The sequence below is a fragment of the Crocuta crocuta genome, unplaced genomic scaffold (genome assembly GCF_008692635.1).
Source record: "Crocuta crocuta isolate KB4526 unplaced genomic scaffold, BGI_CrCroc_1.0 scaffold462, whole genome shotgun sequence".
Taxonomy (NCBI): domain Eukaryota; kingdom Metazoa; phylum Chordata; class Mammalia; order Carnivora; family Hyaenidae; genus Crocuta; species Crocuta crocuta.
In genome coordinates, this window is record NW_027527437.1 from 2,984,730 (window position 1) to 3,004,416 (window position 19,687).

At 33.1% G+C, this 19,687-nt stretch overlaps 1 protein-coding gene across 1 annotated transcript in view; it reads left to right on the forward strand.

The window, feature by feature from the left end:
• LOC144228126 (uncharacterized) overlaps positions 1-17,210 on the forward strand; it is a 265,973-nt gene extending 248,763 nt beyond the window's left edge. Inside the window, exons 6-7 of the mRNA XM_077759955.1 lie at positions 16,349-16,401; positions 17,192-17,210. Coding sequence (XP_077616081.1) covers positions 16,349-16,401; positions 17,192-17,210 — 72 coding nt within the window. The remainder of the gene's footprint in view (positions 1-16,348; positions 16,402-17,191) is intronic.
• The last annotated feature ends 2,477 nt before the right edge of the window (positions 17,211-19,687 follow it).

The window sequence follows — 19,687 nt, forward strand, 5'->3', positions numbered from 1 at the left end:
AGTAAGACAAAATAGAATATATTTTGCTTAAATCCAGTAGTATTTCATATCTTATATAAAACCATGATCCTAGCTTCCTACAGTATTAAGTTTTTAAAGTGCTTAGGAACAGGAATAGAAATTTTAAAATGTACCTTTTATTTCTAATTTTATTTCTGTATGAGGATGGAAGGGCAATAAACAGAGAAGGATATATAAATACTCAATTTTGTGGGAGTTTAGGCTGTTTACTGAGGTTATATGAGAAATTAGGACAAGAGTAGTGGTGATGACATTTTATTCACAGATCTCAGTATCTTTTGACACTTAGTACAGCACATTCCATGAGTAAGTTCCCACAGGAGGCCTTTACCTTGTATTCTTGCCAAACTAAAGGTGGCTATGTTCTCAATAATTCCAAATGTGCTCAGATTTTAAAAGTGCATGGTTTTCAGCACTGCATCGAAAAAGCCTGATACAGCAGAATTCAGGAGAGTTCACAGTATTCAGATCTTACCTTGAATTAAACAATTTCACTTAACATATACAATTTATTGAAAAAAATCTGTTCACACTGCATTTTTCTACAAGTGTATTTTTAATTTGGTTCACTTTATTTAAAAGGAGAAAAAAATACATGCATTCATACGAAAAAGGAGGAGATCATCCAAAAAACATGTAAGAATTTCCTCAAGTTTAAAAGCAGAAGTATTGGTGGGGCTTTATCAGAACTGAAAAATCATTACCTATATCTCTCTTCTGCCGCGGGACCCGGTGGGCTAGATGCTCTGCTTCTTTGCATTGTTTCATTTTATCCTCTCTGGAGACTACAGGCTCCACTCATTCATTTGCTTTCAGGTGATCAGTCACATTTCTTTCCCTAGATTGGCAGCCTTAGCTCCTTGGTTAGCCTACTCTTCTAGTTCCTCACAAACAATTAAGTTCTTTTCTATCGCATTTCCAAAACCTCATTTCAGGGAATCCAATCAGTCTGCTTTGTCTCAAGGTCCCACCCCTGGGTTAACCATCTCTGGACAGAGTCCAGGGTCTTCTGGAACATGGGGCAGTCATTGTCGGCTCTGCTAGGGTAATGACTAAGCATGGTGATGTCTAGAATGCCCATACTGATGATCTCTAAAATCCCTTTCAAGAAAATTTCGATTTACCTTCATTGAAGATATGTGCATTATATGACTGATGCTTTCCTTGAATGGTTGATAATGTGATATTGTAAGTATTTGTTGCTTGTTATTAATAGTTGCAGAGTGTAGGAGAATCTTGATAGGGGTTTAACGACTTGTAAAAGGTACTGAGTGCAGTTTATTTACTCAACAAACTTTTATTTATTATACTGTTTACCAAACAATGGTAATAAGGCAATAAGAATAAAGCACGAATAAACAAATAAACAAGGATCACTTGAGGCAGAAATCAGAGGTTTTGCTGAAATTTAAATCAATCGAAAATCAATTAGAATAGTACCTGTAGGTGCTATTCTTCCTGTTTCCTAGGCACAGCATTAGTTTAAAAATGCCCTTATAACACACACAGCTGTATAACGTTTATGTCTGCTATAAGTTTCTTTTTCTTGTTAAACTCATTTATGGATTTTCAAAGGAAGATGTGAATACATATTTTTTCCAGTTATTTTTACCTTGGTATCAATGATTTTTTTTAAATAAAGTTTTTGTTTACTAAACATCAGGACAAAAACAATGAACTGTAATTAAGTCACATCATCCCTATTTACCAAGATAACCATAAAGGTGTTACTGTAAAACTTTAGTTGTCATTGTCCAATTCCCAATTCATAGAGTAGGAAATTAACTCACTCTTACTGAGAACATTAGAACACATTAAATGCATTAGCTACATGTCAGTAGTGTGCTAGGTTGAATTTAAAGTCACTTCCAACAAAGCCACTACTTACTAGTGATAAAATTTTAGATAATGTACTCTTCTGAATGTTGTTTCAAATTTTATTCTGAGTTTTATATTTAGTCCTTATTTTGACAAGCATGATAATTATTTTTCTATAAAATACAAGTTTTTTAAAAAGTGACATATAGACTCTTTCCTCTCTATCTTTCCTCCCTCTTGCACTCTCTCTCTTTCTCTCAAAATAAATAAATAATTTTTTTTTTTTTTTTTTTATGGGGAGCCTGGGTGTCTCAGTCGGTTAAACATCCAACTCTTGATTTTGACTTGAGTGGTGATCTTTGCGATTCCTGGTTTCCAGCCCCATGTGGGCTCTGCACTGACAACACAAAGAGGATCTGCTTGGGATCCTCTCTTCCCTCTCTCTGCCCCTCCTCCTGCTTGCACCCTCTCTATCTCACAAAATAAATAAGTAAACATTTAAAAATTATTTGTAGAAAAATTTATAAAATTCCCCGTTGGAGTAGTCCCTTAGAAGATTTCAAATATCATGAAAACAGTTGCAATCTGCTTAAAGGGAGATAATCTGAGATGAAGTTTGTGGCCTCCTTTTACAATAACCTATACAGATTAGTGTTACATAAATTCTATTGCATTCGNGGAACCCCAATTGAGCTATAGAGTTAACTGAAAAACTATGTATTGCCAAGATATTATATCTTGAAATACTGTAAAATTGGATATTAATTTATATATATTTCCTGAAATATAGACATCAGAATCCACTAGCAATGGACGTGCACACTGATATATGTTTGTTTTCAATCCAAACATTATTTTTCCATTAAAAATATCCTTTTGAGGGAAAAAAGGGATCATTATTTTAATTCAGTGGAGAAAACAAGGTCTGTCTAAAGTATGATAATGAGTGCCATGATTAAGAGAATAGGCTTTAAAATTTGTCAGATACAAATTTTCCTCCGTTTATCATGGCTCATAAAGATACTTTACTTAACATATCACAGGTTACTGACATTGAATTATCAACTTAAAGATTTACATTTAAAAAGTTATCAACATACAGTCTTAAAATAGTAACTCAGGTCAGAGTTTAAGATGACCAAATAAACTATAAAACTATAAAAATATTAAAGTAGAGAAATGTCACATTTTTATTTAAAAAATCCCCATTTAAAACACATAGAGAAATAAAACTGAAAATGTGACAAGGAGCAATAGTAGCTTCAAAACCAACTGACATTTTAAGAAATATATTATACATACAATTTAGAATATAAAGCACGCATGGAATAGAAATATTCCTTTTGAATTTATCTGATTTTCAAGTTTGAAAATTGGTCCAGACAAGCATTCTCTACTTCATTTGGATAGTTTGTTAAAAGTTTTTAATAGAAAATAAGATACGAAAAACTTTGCTTATATCTATACATATTACTAATTAATGATCCTCTATTAGAAAGTCATGGCCTGGGTAGAGTGTTTATTAATGCTGCTGTGTTGCCTTGTTCTGTGCACTCCTCACTCCCTGTCACTCACTCATTAATGATGACACCTTTGGCCAACAACAAAAATTGTATTGGTTGTTCTCAAAAAGAGCAGAATTTCAAAGAAAAATAACTTGTGTTCTTAAATTTCAAAGAAAAATAACTTGTGTTCTTAAAACTCAAAATGGAAAGAAATTTATCCAGAATTTAATCAGTCACAAGGTTCAAAGGCTTTCTTCTTCTAAAATTGAACTTACTTTAATTATTTTCTTTAATAGGTTTATAGGGATATGTGAATATTTCCTGATAATGCTGCATTGAAAGATTCACAAAAAGGAAAAAACTCTACACACAAAATAAAAGTGTTATAATAGAGGGTCATGGAATTTATAATCCATTGTGGCAGTTTCCATAGTGATTTCACAGAGAGGAATATTTGTGCAACCCAGGATAACCTCTATTACATATAAAGAGACACACCTTTCATAAAACTAGATCATTTTAATGGATCTCAGGCTGACATAGCTCTTTTGTTTTATTTAGATTTCATGCTTTTTGTATAGTTCATTCACAACCAAAATCCTATCCAATGACACTTATATTTTTATCACATTTACGAATACATTCAGAGATTTAGAGATGTAAAATTTGAAGTTATTCAAATTTACTGATTATTATTAATCAGTAATCATGCTACTTAAGAAATATGTATGCAAAGGATCTTAAGTGTCTTCATTTATTTAATTAAGAATGTTTTTACATTTCACACCTTCTTCATGTTAATTTAGGACTAGTACAATAAGGAGTATTGGTCATTATGATCACAAGTTTGAACTATTTAATCCCATTTATTATGGGCACATTCTGAAACTTATATATGAATCTGAAGACTCGTCTCTGAATTCTAATGACCAGAGCATTATTTCATCTTCTGCTTAGCATCTGAGAAGAGGCTTAAAGAGGAAAAAGATAATTATTGATGCTTATTATTGTTTGTAATTTTATATGTTTTTTCATTTAAATTTTACAACTCTATAACCTAATTATGACTATTGGAATAAAACTCCCATTCTGGATTGTAAGCATCTCTCCAGTTCTGTCAGAACAGTGTAAAGATAAGGATACTAAAATGTATACTAAGTAATTGTTATTCATCAGTTGAGTCTGTACAGCCAACGGGATACATTTATAAAGCAAACAGTTATTAAACATTAAGCTGAGACATGAATGATAAGGCAGCAGGCTCTTAAATATTTTGTGGAAGGAAACATTTCACTCAGAACAGCTAATAGGCATAAGGGGAGAAAAGGTGGGGAGCATTTGAAGGGCAACAAACAGTTATGCTAGATCTACTGGAGAAGAATGAGAAGAAATGAAAAGCAGTATGCAGATAGCAGCTGAGTGACCAATTACACAAGGTTAGGTGATGAGAAGCTATTATTATTTCATAATGCTTATGATGGACTATGCTTGAATAGTTGTAATTATTTCTGGGACCCAGATACGGGATGATGGTGGTAGAAGAAAAACAAAGTAGAGTAAGAAAAGCTCTTGAAATAAACCAAAATAAAAGATGATGATGCCTAGAACAGTATTGGGCATATTAAGAAGTGGCTAGATTTGAACCTGCTTTTGGTGTATGGAAAAAGACTTCTTGATGGGTGGGATGTGGATTGTGCAAGAGAAAGAAGAATCAATGATGATTTCTTAGATTTGGTACTAAACACCTCAAATTATTGAGAGTTTTATTGGGAGTCACTCCAGTCCTGCAATGTACTAATGGCTCAAGATTTCTATAAAGGTATCTTTATAACCCTATTTCTTAAAATATCCCATCATACAAGTTTGCCCTGCACCTACATAATGTATATATTTAGCCATTGGATATTGGCATCAGTTGTGGAAATCAGAACCATTTTAAGTGGGTGATGACTAATAACAAACTTGCATAATAATTCAAAAAATGTGGCATTAGAGAAGATATTCTCGAATTTGCAAGATGTAAATATTCTACAGTGTGATCTCCAGTTGAAGGTACCATTGAAAATAAATAAATGGAAATTACTAATAAAATTATTGATCTAGTTTTCAATCATTAAATGCATACCTGAAGTCATAGGTTGGATTACAATTCTCATTTTTTGTTTGTTTTTGCTTTACACTGTACTAGAAAACCTTAACTCATGGGAATGCCGTAATCTGGTAACTGTGCCATATAATTCTGAATATTTGAATCAATCCTGGATCCATAACTTAAGAAGTGATTTCTAATTGAAGATTATTATTTATCACTGCTAGATTTCTGACACAAGTAGAAGTCCAAGTTAGGGTTTATTAATATTTGAGGTAGTAAAATGGATATATAATTTGCTAATGACTGAATTCTCTCCTGTATAATATTTGTTACAGTGTTGCCCACTTTGAGTGTAGTTTTTACTTAAGTATAACAACTTAATTAATTTCTATCCCTTACTCCAAGAAAATAATTGAAAAATATTCAACCTCAGTGAGCAAATTCTTTGTACAGTCTAATGTGACAATATTCACATCAATACTAAAAACTGGGCACAGAAGTGATCAATTTATTCAAGATAGATAATCAATAATATTACTTTATTGTATCTGTCTTATTTTCACCCAACCTCCCATTATTTTTAAATGATTTATTTCCATTCTCTCACATTCACAGAAAACTTTGTAGTGATAATCTTACATATCGTGGTATGCTAGATCAGGCCAAAAGTCAGTTTTCAACATTTCAGAAATTTTGCAAACAGTTATTAAACATAGCGATTTAAAAAACTGAATTATATAATCTTACAATTAAATGGTTATATTAGAAACAACGGTAATAAATGACCCAGACTCATCACTTCTTAATTTTTTGTGTTATATTTTGCTATTAGCTGTGATCCAGTAGATTTTTTTCACGTTTATAGTATGTATATAGTAAAAACTTTAAGTAATGGTTTGTTACTACAGATCTCTCCCAAATCCCTGTTCACTGGTGTTGTATTGCTAGACTGAATTAGGCCATTGTGAGTATATTTATCCCATAGAGATTGGCTAACACTACATATAAGACTCATCTTACTGTTTTTATATCATATTTAGGTTTAAGACCATAAAGGAAAATGTTAATAATGCAGATTAAATAAACTGAGTTTTGTGTCACCTTTATGTTATATGACACACAGTGTGAAGAAATGTTCTTCCAATGTTGAAAACTATTCTCTAATTCAGCAAAGAAGTTGCTTACCTGATTGACAAATGAGAGTAGGCCCTGACACATGTCTTGTCTCATTTTTTTCTTGCTTGTTAATATAAACAAAAATAATAACTGAAATTCATGTTGGTATCATACCGGAAGAGCTGTTTGACTAATATTTCTCAGCACATCAATACTTGTAAGTGTCTCTTTGCATACATGTGAGAGATTTTACCAAGTATAATTCAAGAGAATCAATAGAAAATTTATTACATATTGCCAATTTGTTCTCAAGAATGGTTGCATAGTATATATATTCTATCAGTGAATGAAATTCCTTATTGTTGTATGTCTTCAGGAACATTTGATTTTTTTTCAGATCTTTTAGTTTTTTCTAATAAAACACCCTAAAATGACATTACATAGTAGATATATATACAAATGTATATAATTAACAGGCAAATTATGAGTATGTGAATACATTTAAATATTTATTTGTTATTCAACATCCTTCTGCGTTGGCTGTTCATATATCTTATATATATTTTTAAGGGATTGTCTTTTTAATTTGTCGGTTATAAATATATTATACACACATTTATATGTACATATTGTTTATATATTATTTTACATTAAAATATTTTTCTGTATAGTATTTTAATTTCAGTTACAATATTACTTGCCATAATTTTCATATTTCTTTGTAAACACTTAATATATCCTCATATTTTCCTTTATAGGTTACTTGTTTTTTTTACTTCATTATTAAAAAATAAATATAAAAAATCTCTTCCACCTTGAAATATTTGTCACAGAAATTTTCATCATGATGGAATTTATCAGCATATAAGGAATCCATCTTTCCATTTTTGAACTAGGTATCTAAATTTTTCCATAACATCAACTCTATAATTGCCATATTGAATTGTAATAATTCATTTATTTTCTATACCAAATTCATGTATATATTTACACATACACACAGATATATGTTTGTGTGTGTATATATATATATACATGCACACACCTACATCTATACATATACATACATGTATACACATGAATACGAATGTAATCTGATTTTAGATACACTCATTGCTATTTATTCACCTAACTTTTGACCAATGTCCTACTATTTTTAAATATTCTGTCTTTGTAAAGAGTCTTTATATTCAGTAGACCAAAGACCCACTGTCTCATTTAGTTTTCTTTTTCTTGTTTCCTTTTGACCATCCAAACAGATATATGAAGGAGGAGGACAGAGAGAGAAATTGAAAATGGAAAGAGATTGTGTGTGAGAGAGAGAGAAGGAGAGCAACACAAATTTCTGAAAAGAAAAGTGATTGGAGTTTGATTAAATTTTTAAAACAATTCATGGAGAAATTATATTTTACATAACTGATTTTTACCATGCTTAAACATAGTATATATCTACATTTATTTCTGGCTTCTTTTATATCCTTTAATATATTTTCTTTATGCCCGGCTATAGCTGATTATCAATGTTTAGATAATTTTTCCTTTAATTTGTTTGTGTCAAATTACATTACTTAATTATTTAATTTTAAGCCTTCTTTTCATTCCTTCAAAATATATTGTTACATCATAGCATAATATTTTTCAGCATTACACAACTTAGTTTGCTAATATTAGATTTTGGATTTTTGCATTTAAAAAAATTCTACCAACTTAGAGTTTTTCTTTCTTTACCACTTAATTGAGAATCACCTTTTTCTTATTCAGAATATTTATATTAAATTTGGTAGGATTTATTGACATTTGCTGAAAAGTATCTATGGCTGTTGATTTTTAAAGGGAATGTACTTGAATTACCCTTGAAGTTTTTAAAATAATCTGTAATTAGTCAGCATCTACAATTTATGTTTATATACAGTATAGTTCATTACAGTTTTAAATCCTTTGAGCAATGATGCTCAATGTATTATGATATAATTTTTAAATTATCCAGTTAGCCAGAAAAGATTCCTTTTTCAATCCATCTGTTTATTTCTATTCATGTATTATCCCTTCTTCTCAACCTTCTTTATCCTTGATCAATCATGTAAGTTCACTGATCTCAAAGCTATTACAAATGATATTGGAATAAAGTGAAAAGGATATATGGAAGGTAAAGGCAGTTAATGTAGACAAACCTCTTGTGAATATTTACTATAAAATTAAAATGAAAAACCTGGTAATAGCAGAAGAATGTAATGAGAAAGATTGCTTGTTCCTCTTGATTTCTTGGATCACATTTTGGTTTTGATTAGGAAGGGTGGTTTTGAGACAGAGCAGGAACTGGACTCAGGTCCCCTCAACCCTGACCACAAAATCCAGTATTTCTTGACAGCTGAAACTCTATGCTTCTTGAGTAGCATGTCTTGGGAGAATGCAGAAGCAGGGTACTTACCAAAGGAGGGACCCAGTTACAAAGAATGACAAAGACGAAATCAAACCAATGTGAGCCAAAGTGCTGAGCTTTCACTGACTTTTTCCTTCATTATCATAGTAAAACTCATGCCCAGGGTGGAGATTTAACATGTTAATGAGGCATGCAGTGCACATTCTGTCCACTGCACCTGTGTGACCTAGTGACAAACTTCCTGTATCTCTCCCCAACCCTTGTGCTTGCACATCACTCCTTTTCTGACTTAGTTCTTTAAAACGTTCCCCTGCCTTTGTTTTTAGAGGTAGTTTGGAGGACCCTTTCCTTTGTGCTATCTCCCTGTGATGGAGCATGGGCCTCAATAAAAGCCTTCCTGGAAATTCCCATTTGGCCCCAGTCAATTTCTATTACTTGGAGAGCCCAAGGACCAGAGTTGGTAAAAATTTTAGAGCTTATTTATAAACTGATTTGCATATTGCTCTAGAGTATCCAGAAAGGAATGGAAATAACTGAAAATGGTGAGTGGTAGTAAATTTCAAAGTCTATATGAACAGACTGGAATTTGAAAAGAGGTACACTTCTTCACTTGTAAAGGTGGAAAAAGAGAATATAAGCACAAATGAAAGTAAATTTGTGGATTTGGTGGTGACAAACAAAATGGTTTCACTGAAATTTAAGAAAAGGATAGCAGCTAAAATCAATGAAAGGGGAAGGGGATAAACAGTTTCACAAGAGAGAAAACCGAAACCTTAGATTTGTAGAGGCAGAGTAGGTTTATTGTACTGTTGAGATTTTAATTAATTTTAATAAAGACACGTATTTGAATGATTTTCTTCTCTATAAGCATCATACTTGATTATATACATTATTGCCATTTTTCATATTGAAATGATGTCTTTTACTTTAGGTCATAATGCAGGAAGCATTACTGGACTTGCCTTGCCCTACCACTAATTTACATATAATTGGAGTTCCAAAAAGTAGAGACAGTAGAGCAGAAAAGAAGTTGAAAACAAAAATTGCTGCAAGTTTGGTTAAACAGTCAACATTTAGATCCAAGAAACTGAAGGAATCCTAGCATAAAAAGGAAAGAAAAATGATATATAGGTTCATCAGAGTGAAATCCCTAAAAATCGCTGGTAAATAAGTATTAAAGGAAGCTAGAGAAAAAGGACACATTATATGCAGATGATCAACCAAACAATGACTTCTGACTAGTCATCAGAAAGGATAGAGTTTGGAAAATAAATGACATTCTTTAATTGATAAAAGGGAAAAGTGTCAGAAAATATTCCTATATTTAATGCAAATATTCATCATAAAAGGAAAAACACAGATGCTTCCTGATTAAGAAAAGCTGAGAGAATACTTTGCCAGCAGACCTGGTCTAAAGGAAATGTTAAATATAGTTTTCAGACACACAGGAAATTACATCCTATCTATACTAAGGAATGAAGAGCAACACAAATAGTAAGTATGTGGTTAAATATATCTGCGTTTTTTCTTCTTTTAACTTTTTTAAAGCAAGAAAATGTAGATTAAAATGTTTGCAAGGTATGAATTTAATGGTGAATGCTAGAGTCTAAATAATAAAAGTGAAAACCTATCAGTCGAAGGCTTATATACAATGTAAATGATATGTTAAATTGGTCAGAAATCATAGTAAAGTTTGTAAAATGTAGTGGGTTACTCAGGTATTAGTCTGTAAAAAATAATACAGACATCTGTAATTTTGGAGATTTGCAATTTTTGTATGATTGCTAACTTCTACCTTATAACCATTTGTGTTGATGGTTGACTTGAGGTAAGGAAAGCTATTTGTGGATGTAGACATTACTTATAATTAAGGCAGGAGATAATTAAGGCAAGGTCTCATGGTCTGTTTGGCCATGAAACCAAGATGCTGAAACTAATGTTTTAATGAATAAGATAGCAAGGTTTCAACCAAAAATCCCCATATTGACTGCCCATAAAAGGGAGGAAAGGTTCACATATTCAAATAGTTTCAGCCTCAAAGCAACAGGAAATTTTGCAAGAGAAAGTTGAAATGATAAATAAGGAGGACATCCTCTGATCCTAATGTACCTGTAGGGTAAGAATCGTTTTAGTAATTGTAATGTCTTCACAAAAAGCAGCCATATATTTGCACACATACACACACACATATATTTATATATATTTTATTCTGAGATGCGTGGATAGGTTAGATTTCAGGATTCTCTTGATTTTCTGTAATTAGACATATAATTAAGGTTTTACCTAAGGTATCATCATACAGTTGGTTTTAAATGCTTAAGGGTAATGCCAGTGCTCCAAGCAGCAAGTTAAAGGAGATTATTAACATTAAAGGAGATGAGAATCACATAGACAACACATAAAATTCACAGGATTGAGAAGGTTGATCATGTATAAGTCATGGGAGTATTCCATGTAGAACACAGGGGGAAAATATTTGCTCTAAGTGTACATTCTGAACAAGTAAATTTTATCAGAAGATAAAGGGACACTAATGGAAAACATTGGTATAATGTGGAGTGAAACAAAATAGTCTAAATGGAGAGTAGATAAGGCTGCTGATGGAGAGGAATTACATCACTCCAAGTATCTCATATGATGAATGTCAAGGGATCCTCAGAGGAAGCATATGATGAGCTAGTGAAATAAATAGTTTTAAATATCGTGCTGGTCTAAAAAGAAGATATTTCGCAACTGTCCCATTTAATTAAGAAATTCGGTTCCAATCCCCAAGATATTAGTAACTGCAGCTAGCCAGAAGATTGGGAGGGGGCAGAAGGAGAAGTGAGCAGGAAAAAGAAAAAGAGCCAACCACACTCCCTTCCATGAAGGTGTTAGTTCTCTGATGATAGATTCTAGCTGGAGGAATAAAGAGGAAAGTGATACTTGTGAATGAAGAGTAAAGTTTTAATTAATATTTTGAAGGGATCATTTAAAACTCTGTAATGAATCTGGGCTTGATGAATGAAAGTTACCAGAGAAGCCTTGGGCTTTGCCAGAGTTTTCATTTAGTTACAAGAAAAAATAGTTTTCTCACCATATAAATATTAAACAGAATGTGTGAGATAGAACTATAAACTGTATTTTTTTATGTCCCACTTATTGTCCTTGATCAAAGTACAAATTACATCCATTTAATGCATTTTCCCAGAATTTCCAGAGGGCCAGAGGCATTCATTGAATATTTTGGAAGGCTCCCACAACTAATTTCAATTATAGATTTAGTACACATTTAAGGATTGTTGTTTTCAGAAAGCTACCTTTCATGGGTTTATACAAGTACCCCAGTGAAAACAGAAAGTGCTTAGATTTCATAGTCAATAGCATTAGGGTGAATAATCTAAACCACAGTCTATTCATATACAAATAGAATGACAATAATTACCTTGTAGGATTGCTATAGGATTCCCAGATAATTAATCCAAAGGAAGCAATACACTTATATTATTTAATATACCCTCTTATGGTTATAATTGCTTTCACAATCAACATTCTCTCATTGTCATGAGTTACATACATATGGATAAAATATGAAATGATCTTCAATTTTACTTGATTTAAAGTTTGCTAGTATAGGGGTGCTAACAACTGACTCTGTCTTTAGACCTCCATCTTGTCCATGCCCTCAAAACGACCTTCCTAAGGCCTACGTGTTCCAGGCCCATTGCCCTGACTAGAATGCAGGTAGGCTCGTTCTGAACTTCACTAAAGTGGCACACAGAAGACTCCACTTTAGATAACTAGTAGAGGTGACTGGCTAGAGAAGGCACTACTTTTAACCAGCAGAGATCATCTGGTGCACAGATGGACCCATTTAGATAATTACCCTTTGACATCCCCACAATGCCCCTTGCTCTGTGAAAGCTGTGGGTTAAGGTCTGGACTTGGTGAAAAAAAATCTCAGGAGTGCCTGGATTGTCTCTTCGCCTAAATCCCCCATCAGTGAGTTACCCTGAGTGACCTCTGTGTAAGTTGTATCGAGTAACTTGCTTCATTTTTGGGTCTCACAATGCCTTCTCAGTCTGGAAGATACTTTATGTATCCTCCTCCACCTTCTAACAGCTTGATTACAAAACTGTTTTTTCATTAATTTTTTTAACCTTTACTTATTTTTGACAGAGAAAGAGAGAGAGCACGCGTGAGAGTGGGGGAGGGGCAGAACAAAACTTTTAATTTGACTAATCAAAATAGGGACATTTTGGAATGTGAGAATGTAGCCTATGAAATGCAAAATGTGGAAGTTGCATAACATGGCAGTGCATTTTTTAAATCATGAATATACTAAATAAGGTTTACTTTATCAATAATCCTCTGAGGTATTTATAAAAGATATAAAGGTAAACAAAATATTTTAAAAATAATTTATTGAAGTAAAATTCACCTAACATATAGTCACCATTTTAAAGCGAACAGTTCCAGATTGCATGTCTGGCCCAGTTGGTTAAACATGACTCTTGGTTTCCGCTCAGGTCATGGTTAGTGAGATCCAGCGCCATTGATCAGGTGCCACATTAACAGCATGGAGCCTGCTTGGGATTCTCTCCCTCTCTCTCTGCCTCTCCCCTGCTTATTTACTCTCTCTCTCTCTCAAGATGGGTGGATGGATGGGTAGATAGGAAGAATGATTCCATGGCATTTAGTCTATCCACAGGGTTGTGCACCCACCCACCCCCATTAAATTACAAATATTTTTCACAGTATCTTGATTTATTTGAAACAGACAGTATTTTTGTCGGAGACCGGCAAAAAAAAAAAAAAAATTTTTTTTGTCGGTGTCCTCTTTCAGTATCTGAACTTGCCTAATGAATATTGAACGTGGTACAATGTATCCAGGAATAGTTTGCTTTTGTAGGATAGAGCAGTTAGAGGATGGCTTGAGTATCATTGATTTCAGAAGTTGGACGAAAGGGGAAGTAGAAACAAAGTGTGACCAAATATTTGTATTGCTGATAGATTTCTTTAATAGTTGACATTTTCTGGCATTGCGTATGGGCATGGGTTCATACTGTTTTGGGTTTTGTTGTTGTTCGTTTGTTTATCAGTATGTGCTTTGTTTCATTTGTGGCTGTTGTCATCAATTGTTGTTGAGTGTGTTGAAAGATTATAGAGGAAAGGGGAAGAGAAAACAACCTAAGGAAATAGATTCTAAATAGCAAGAATGTTGTAGACTTGGAAATGAACTATGACTATCAAAAAATAGGCAAAACTGCCTGAATTCCAGGTGGTCTGTAACTAAACGTGCATTACACGGTTTCTATATAGTCTAAGAAGTTATAATTATAATTATAGTTATAATTATAAATTATAATTATAGTTATAATTCTGAGGATGGCTAAAGTTAAAACAGAACCTGAAGTGGAGTCCCTCTTTTTCTGTGCAAAAGTACCTTAAACTAGGGCAGCTTCCAGATGAGAATTTTTTTTTTAAATCAGAACACACACAGCACATCGCGTAGCACACACTTCACACTTTCAGGTTATAGTTTATTAAATACGGGGATGCATTGTAAAATTAAGGACAGCCATATGGTAAAATTTGCTATGAATTCTTGAAAGACTGTTCTATTAACTTGCAGTGTTACCTGCTGAATAAAGGGCATTCTTAAATTTAATCTATGTTTGCACACTTAAAAATACCTCTTAGAAATAATAATGGCAATTGTTATATTATTTAAGCAAAACTGAAGATAATGTTAACTTATTGTAATCAAGCTGAGTGTTACTGCTGTTCAAGCATCACTACGTAGCTGGGTATTCATTATACATTTTCATGTTCTGTACAATAAGAAAATGTACTACTTGGTTGAATGGATTTTGCTTAGAGACACCAGCTTCATGTGGCAGCAAAATTACACTCTGCCAACATGGCAAATTTTGTTTATTCAATTGTCAGACTAAATGACCCATAATGACAGAAAGGTATTCTAACTTTGATTTCAGCAAATGTCTTCTGACTTTAAAAATATTTTAAATGTTATTTAATTAGTCAGAATTTTTAAAAATTTTTTAATGTTTATTTATTCTTTAGAGAGAGACAGAATGAGCAGGGGAGGGGCAGAGAGAGAGGGAGGAACAGATTTTGAGGCAGACTCTAGGCTCCGAACTCTCAGCACAGAGATGGGTGTGGGGCTCAAACCTATGAACTGCAAGATCATGACTTGAGCTGAAGTTGGACACTTAACCAACTGAGCCACTCAGGCACCCCAATCAGAATTTTTTTTAAGTTTATTTATTTTTTGAGAGAATGTGTGAGCGGTAGAGGGGCAGAGAGGAGGACAGAGGATCCAAAGCAGACTCTGTGCTGACAACAGAGAGCCCAAAGTGGGGCTGAAACCCATGAACTGTGATATCATGATGTGAGGTGAAGTCAGATGCTTAACCAACTGAACCACCCAGTCACCCCTAATTGATCAGAATTTTAAAATTTAATAGGGACACCTGGGTGGCTCAGTCAGTTAAGCATCCAACTTTGGCTCAGGTCATGATCTCGCGGTTCGTAGGTTCGAGCCCTGCATCAGGTTCTGTCCTGTTAGCTCAGAGCCTGGAGCCTGTTTGAGATTCTGTGACTCTCTCTCTCTCTGCTTCTCCTCGGCTCATGCTCTGTCTCTCTCTGTCTCAAAAATAAATAAACTATTAAAAAATTTAAAAAATTAATAGAGGTACATTTGCTTTGCTAATATGAATTAAATTATAAGTATATTTTTAGAAAATTGCTTTTATCATTTTACAACATGACCATGGTAAATTTCCAAAAGGATTATTTATGGACCTTTGTTTATTTTTAATGTTTTTATAGCATTTTACTTATTGTCTCTAATACTTAACATTACTTAAATGATTCCATATGCATTATCTTAGCTACACAAATAAATACACATGCATCTATATCACACATTAACACACTCAGCTTATATATTTTTTGTTTTATCTTTCCTATAATTGAAATTTTTATTAAAATATATTTACATCTCAATAGTTGTGATTGATCCATAAAAAGTTATATATTTCTTAGATATTCTGAGAATCTTAGCTTTTATAGTTTTATATGTAATTATAATTTCTGGCTGCTTCTCAAGTTTCCTGAAATATAATCTGGTGGTATTTGAGAGGACATTGCATTAGCTAGAATGGCCATTATAAAGTTGTAAAATAATATTTTTAACAGTAATCTTAAATTGCTCCTTGTTTAATTGGCAATGTCTTTAGAAATTTACTATGTTCTATTACCTATATTGTGTTGATCCGAAGTCAATACATGTATGACATTGCTGAGTGAAAGTGAGAGTAAAGGAGAAAAATAGAGCAAAGGAGATTGTATTGTCTATGCTCACTGGCATTCTTTCTCTTCTCACCAATCAAAAATCCCTTCTTTTCCCAGAGGGAGAAGCCAGTGAGAAGAAAGAGCATTATTCCCCAAATCATTCTGAAAAGGTAAGTGTTCTTTTTTCTATGTGAAAAGAAATTTAAAGACTATAAGAGATAAATGCTTGGCTCCTAATGTTATTTACTCATTCAAATAATAGCCGGCATGTATTAAGGCAGTGGAAATAAGCAATGAACAAAGAGACAAAAGTTCTTGTGTTCACTTTGTTTTCATTCCAGTGTATGTGTGTGTGTGTGTGTGTGTGTGTGTGTGTAGGGGTAATAATTATATTTAACAAGTAAATCATATAGTGTAACAGATGATATTTAGTTGTGTAGGAAAAAGGAATTAAGAAGGCTAAATAGGGGGGCACCTGGGTGGCTCAGTTGGTTAAGCATCAGACTTTGTCTCGGGTCATAATATTGGGGTTCATGACGTCTGAGCTGATAGCTCAGTGCCTGGAGCCCGGTTCACATTCTGTGTCTCCCTTTCTATTTGCCTCTCCCCACTCACGCTCTCTCTCACAAAAATCAACATTTTAAAAATTAAAAATAAAAGACCAATAAGGAGTGCCAGGTGTGTATGGAGGATGGCAATTTTGAGGTAAGTGTTTTGGTCAAGACTTAACAAGAGATGCCATTTGAACCATGAAGTACAAGGGGAGACCCTCTACGGAGGCAGAATAGTGTGTGAACTATTCTGAGGAGGCTGCTTTTCTGGCATTTTCCAAGAAAAGCAGGAGGTTGGTCAGAAAAAAGTAACTACCTTAACAGTTGGTAGAAATAATCTGTAAAACTCTGGGTCTGGCAATCCTTTGTAAATATTTGTGACGTATTTTCATTTAAACCACCGGTTCAGATTGTCCACGTCTTTATGAGTCACTCTTGGCAATTTGTATTTTGATAGAAAATATGCCATCAATTTAAGATAGTTCCTAGAATAAATGTCAGCTTTTGTCTTTGAATTGCATTCACCTACTTTTAGTGTTTATAGCCCTGTGTCTTCCTTTGAATTTTTAATGTGATTTCACTGGCCCATTTTTTGCAGAGGTTTTAACTGAAATTTTCTTTTCAAAATAATTCATTTGGGGCGCCTGGGTGGCTTAGTCGGTTAAGCGTCCGACTTTCGCTTAGGTCATGATCTCGCGGTTCGTGGGTTCAAGCCCCGCGTCGGACTCTGTGCTGACTGCCAGCTCAGAGCCTGGAGCCTATTTCAGAGTCTGTATCTCCCTCTCTCTCTGACCCTCCCCTGCGCACGCTGTCTCTCTCTCTCTCTCCTAGAAATAAATAAAAGATTAAAAAAAACAAAAACAAAAACAAAATAATTCATTAGTAGGTTGTCAATTTACTTCAGTTAAAACATTAAATAAATAAAAAAAACAATTCCTGTCACATGGAGCTTTATAGTCTGGTGCAAGATAGAGAAAACAAAAATCTGTAAAATATTGTATGATGTGAAATAATGACAATGCACATGAAAATAATAGCTGGAGAGTCTACAAAACTTGGTAAGGATAAGTTGCAATTTTAGATTGCATGGTCAGGAAAGACCTATAAAAAAAAGCAACAAAGTGAACTATATGGGTATCTGCTGAAATTATTCTTGGTGGTTATCATGGCACAAAAATGTGAATCTAGGGTAAGGCCACCAATACTTTACATCTGTTTTTGTTACATCATTGTTCAGCCCATTCATAGATTTTCTTTAAAATATGAATGATACATTTATTTATTTCTCAAATTTTGGCATCCTGTAACTTTGCATTAGGATTGTTTAAAAATATAAGACTAATTAAAAATGATAAAGTAGTAAACATAATGTATTATTGATAAGTTACAGAGAAAAATAAGAAATGTGTAATGAAGTGTGTAATGCCCATTTATCAAAACAATTACAGATAATGACAAGTAAATAGTGAAAACAGGTAAGAGTGAAAAATATTTGAGAGAGGAAATGAAAGTGTAAAATGATGTGCAATTCAACAAAATCTCATTCAGAGAGAGCATTTTCTCTCCATTAGTTAGATTTACCATAGTTCCTTTCTTATCTTTCTTTAAAAGTTATTCTATAAGCAAAGTTCTGCAACATTATCTTAATGTTGTTTATGCTGATGTTTGTTCATCTGTTACATCTTTTGGTTAGTTGTACTGAATAAACATTTAATTATAGAAAAGTGATCTAGAGTTGTTTATTTTCATGAAAGCTGCATTGAACATGAACTATTCTGTTGACTAAGATGACTTTTTTTTTAAGCAAGAGGAATCTCACATCTTAGATTGGATGGATCTGCCAAATATTTTATCACAGAAACAAATGTTTGGAGTTTTCAAAAGCAACAATGGAATGCAGGCATGGAAAATCCATCATGAACTAGCATCTCAATTTTGAAAGTTTTATTAGTCAGGTGCATAAAGTACATATTTAGAAAACTGATGTGGATTCGATTAGACTTATTGTGGTGATAATTCCAATATACACAAATATTAATCATTATGTTGTACATCTGAGACTTCTATAATGTATGTGTCCTTTATGTCTCAGTTAAAAAAAAGTTATATTTGATTTTGTCCAGGTTCCAATGTGTGTATTTCCCTGATCATGATGGTACATAAAAGTTCAGTTTCCTAATCATATTTCAAAGAAGGCAAATCACAGATTAAAAAATTAATTTAGAAGCACTTGTTTACTTTAAGAAGGTAATATGTAAAACAGATTAAATTGGTGAGTTTAACATAATTAAGCATTTGTTAATTTTTTAAGTGAAAAATATCCCCATTGTCCAATGTATCCAGACTTCTCCCAGAGAGATTCTTTAGGAATATGCTGATTAATTTAATTGCAGGTGTTTTTTAATGTCATGGACAATTTTAAATTAAGCTTTGTGTTTTTTCCTAATTATAGATTCACATTCAGTTGAAAAAAATAATGCAGAAACTAATCCTGTGTATTTACCCAATTTCCAGCAACAGTAACTTGCTGCAAAGCTGTTACACAATAGCACAACCAAGATGTTTACACTAATATAGTAAAGATAGAGCTTCCTTCAGTCACCACTTCCTTCAGGATCCCTCATGTTGCCCTTTTATAATCACACCCACTTTCCCTCCACCCAAAACTCCCTCCCTTAGTCCCTGGAAACCACTAATTTGTTCTCCGATTTTGTAATTAGGGTATTTCAAGGATGTTATATAAATGAACTTCTAGAATATGTAGCCTTTTGGGATTAGATTTCCTCAGTTTTCTGAAGATCAAACAGTTTGAAGTGTGAAGAATTTCTTTTCCTTGCTGAGCACTATTCCATGTTAGGTGTGCACCAAAGTTCCTTGATCTATTTACCAATTGAGAATATTTGAG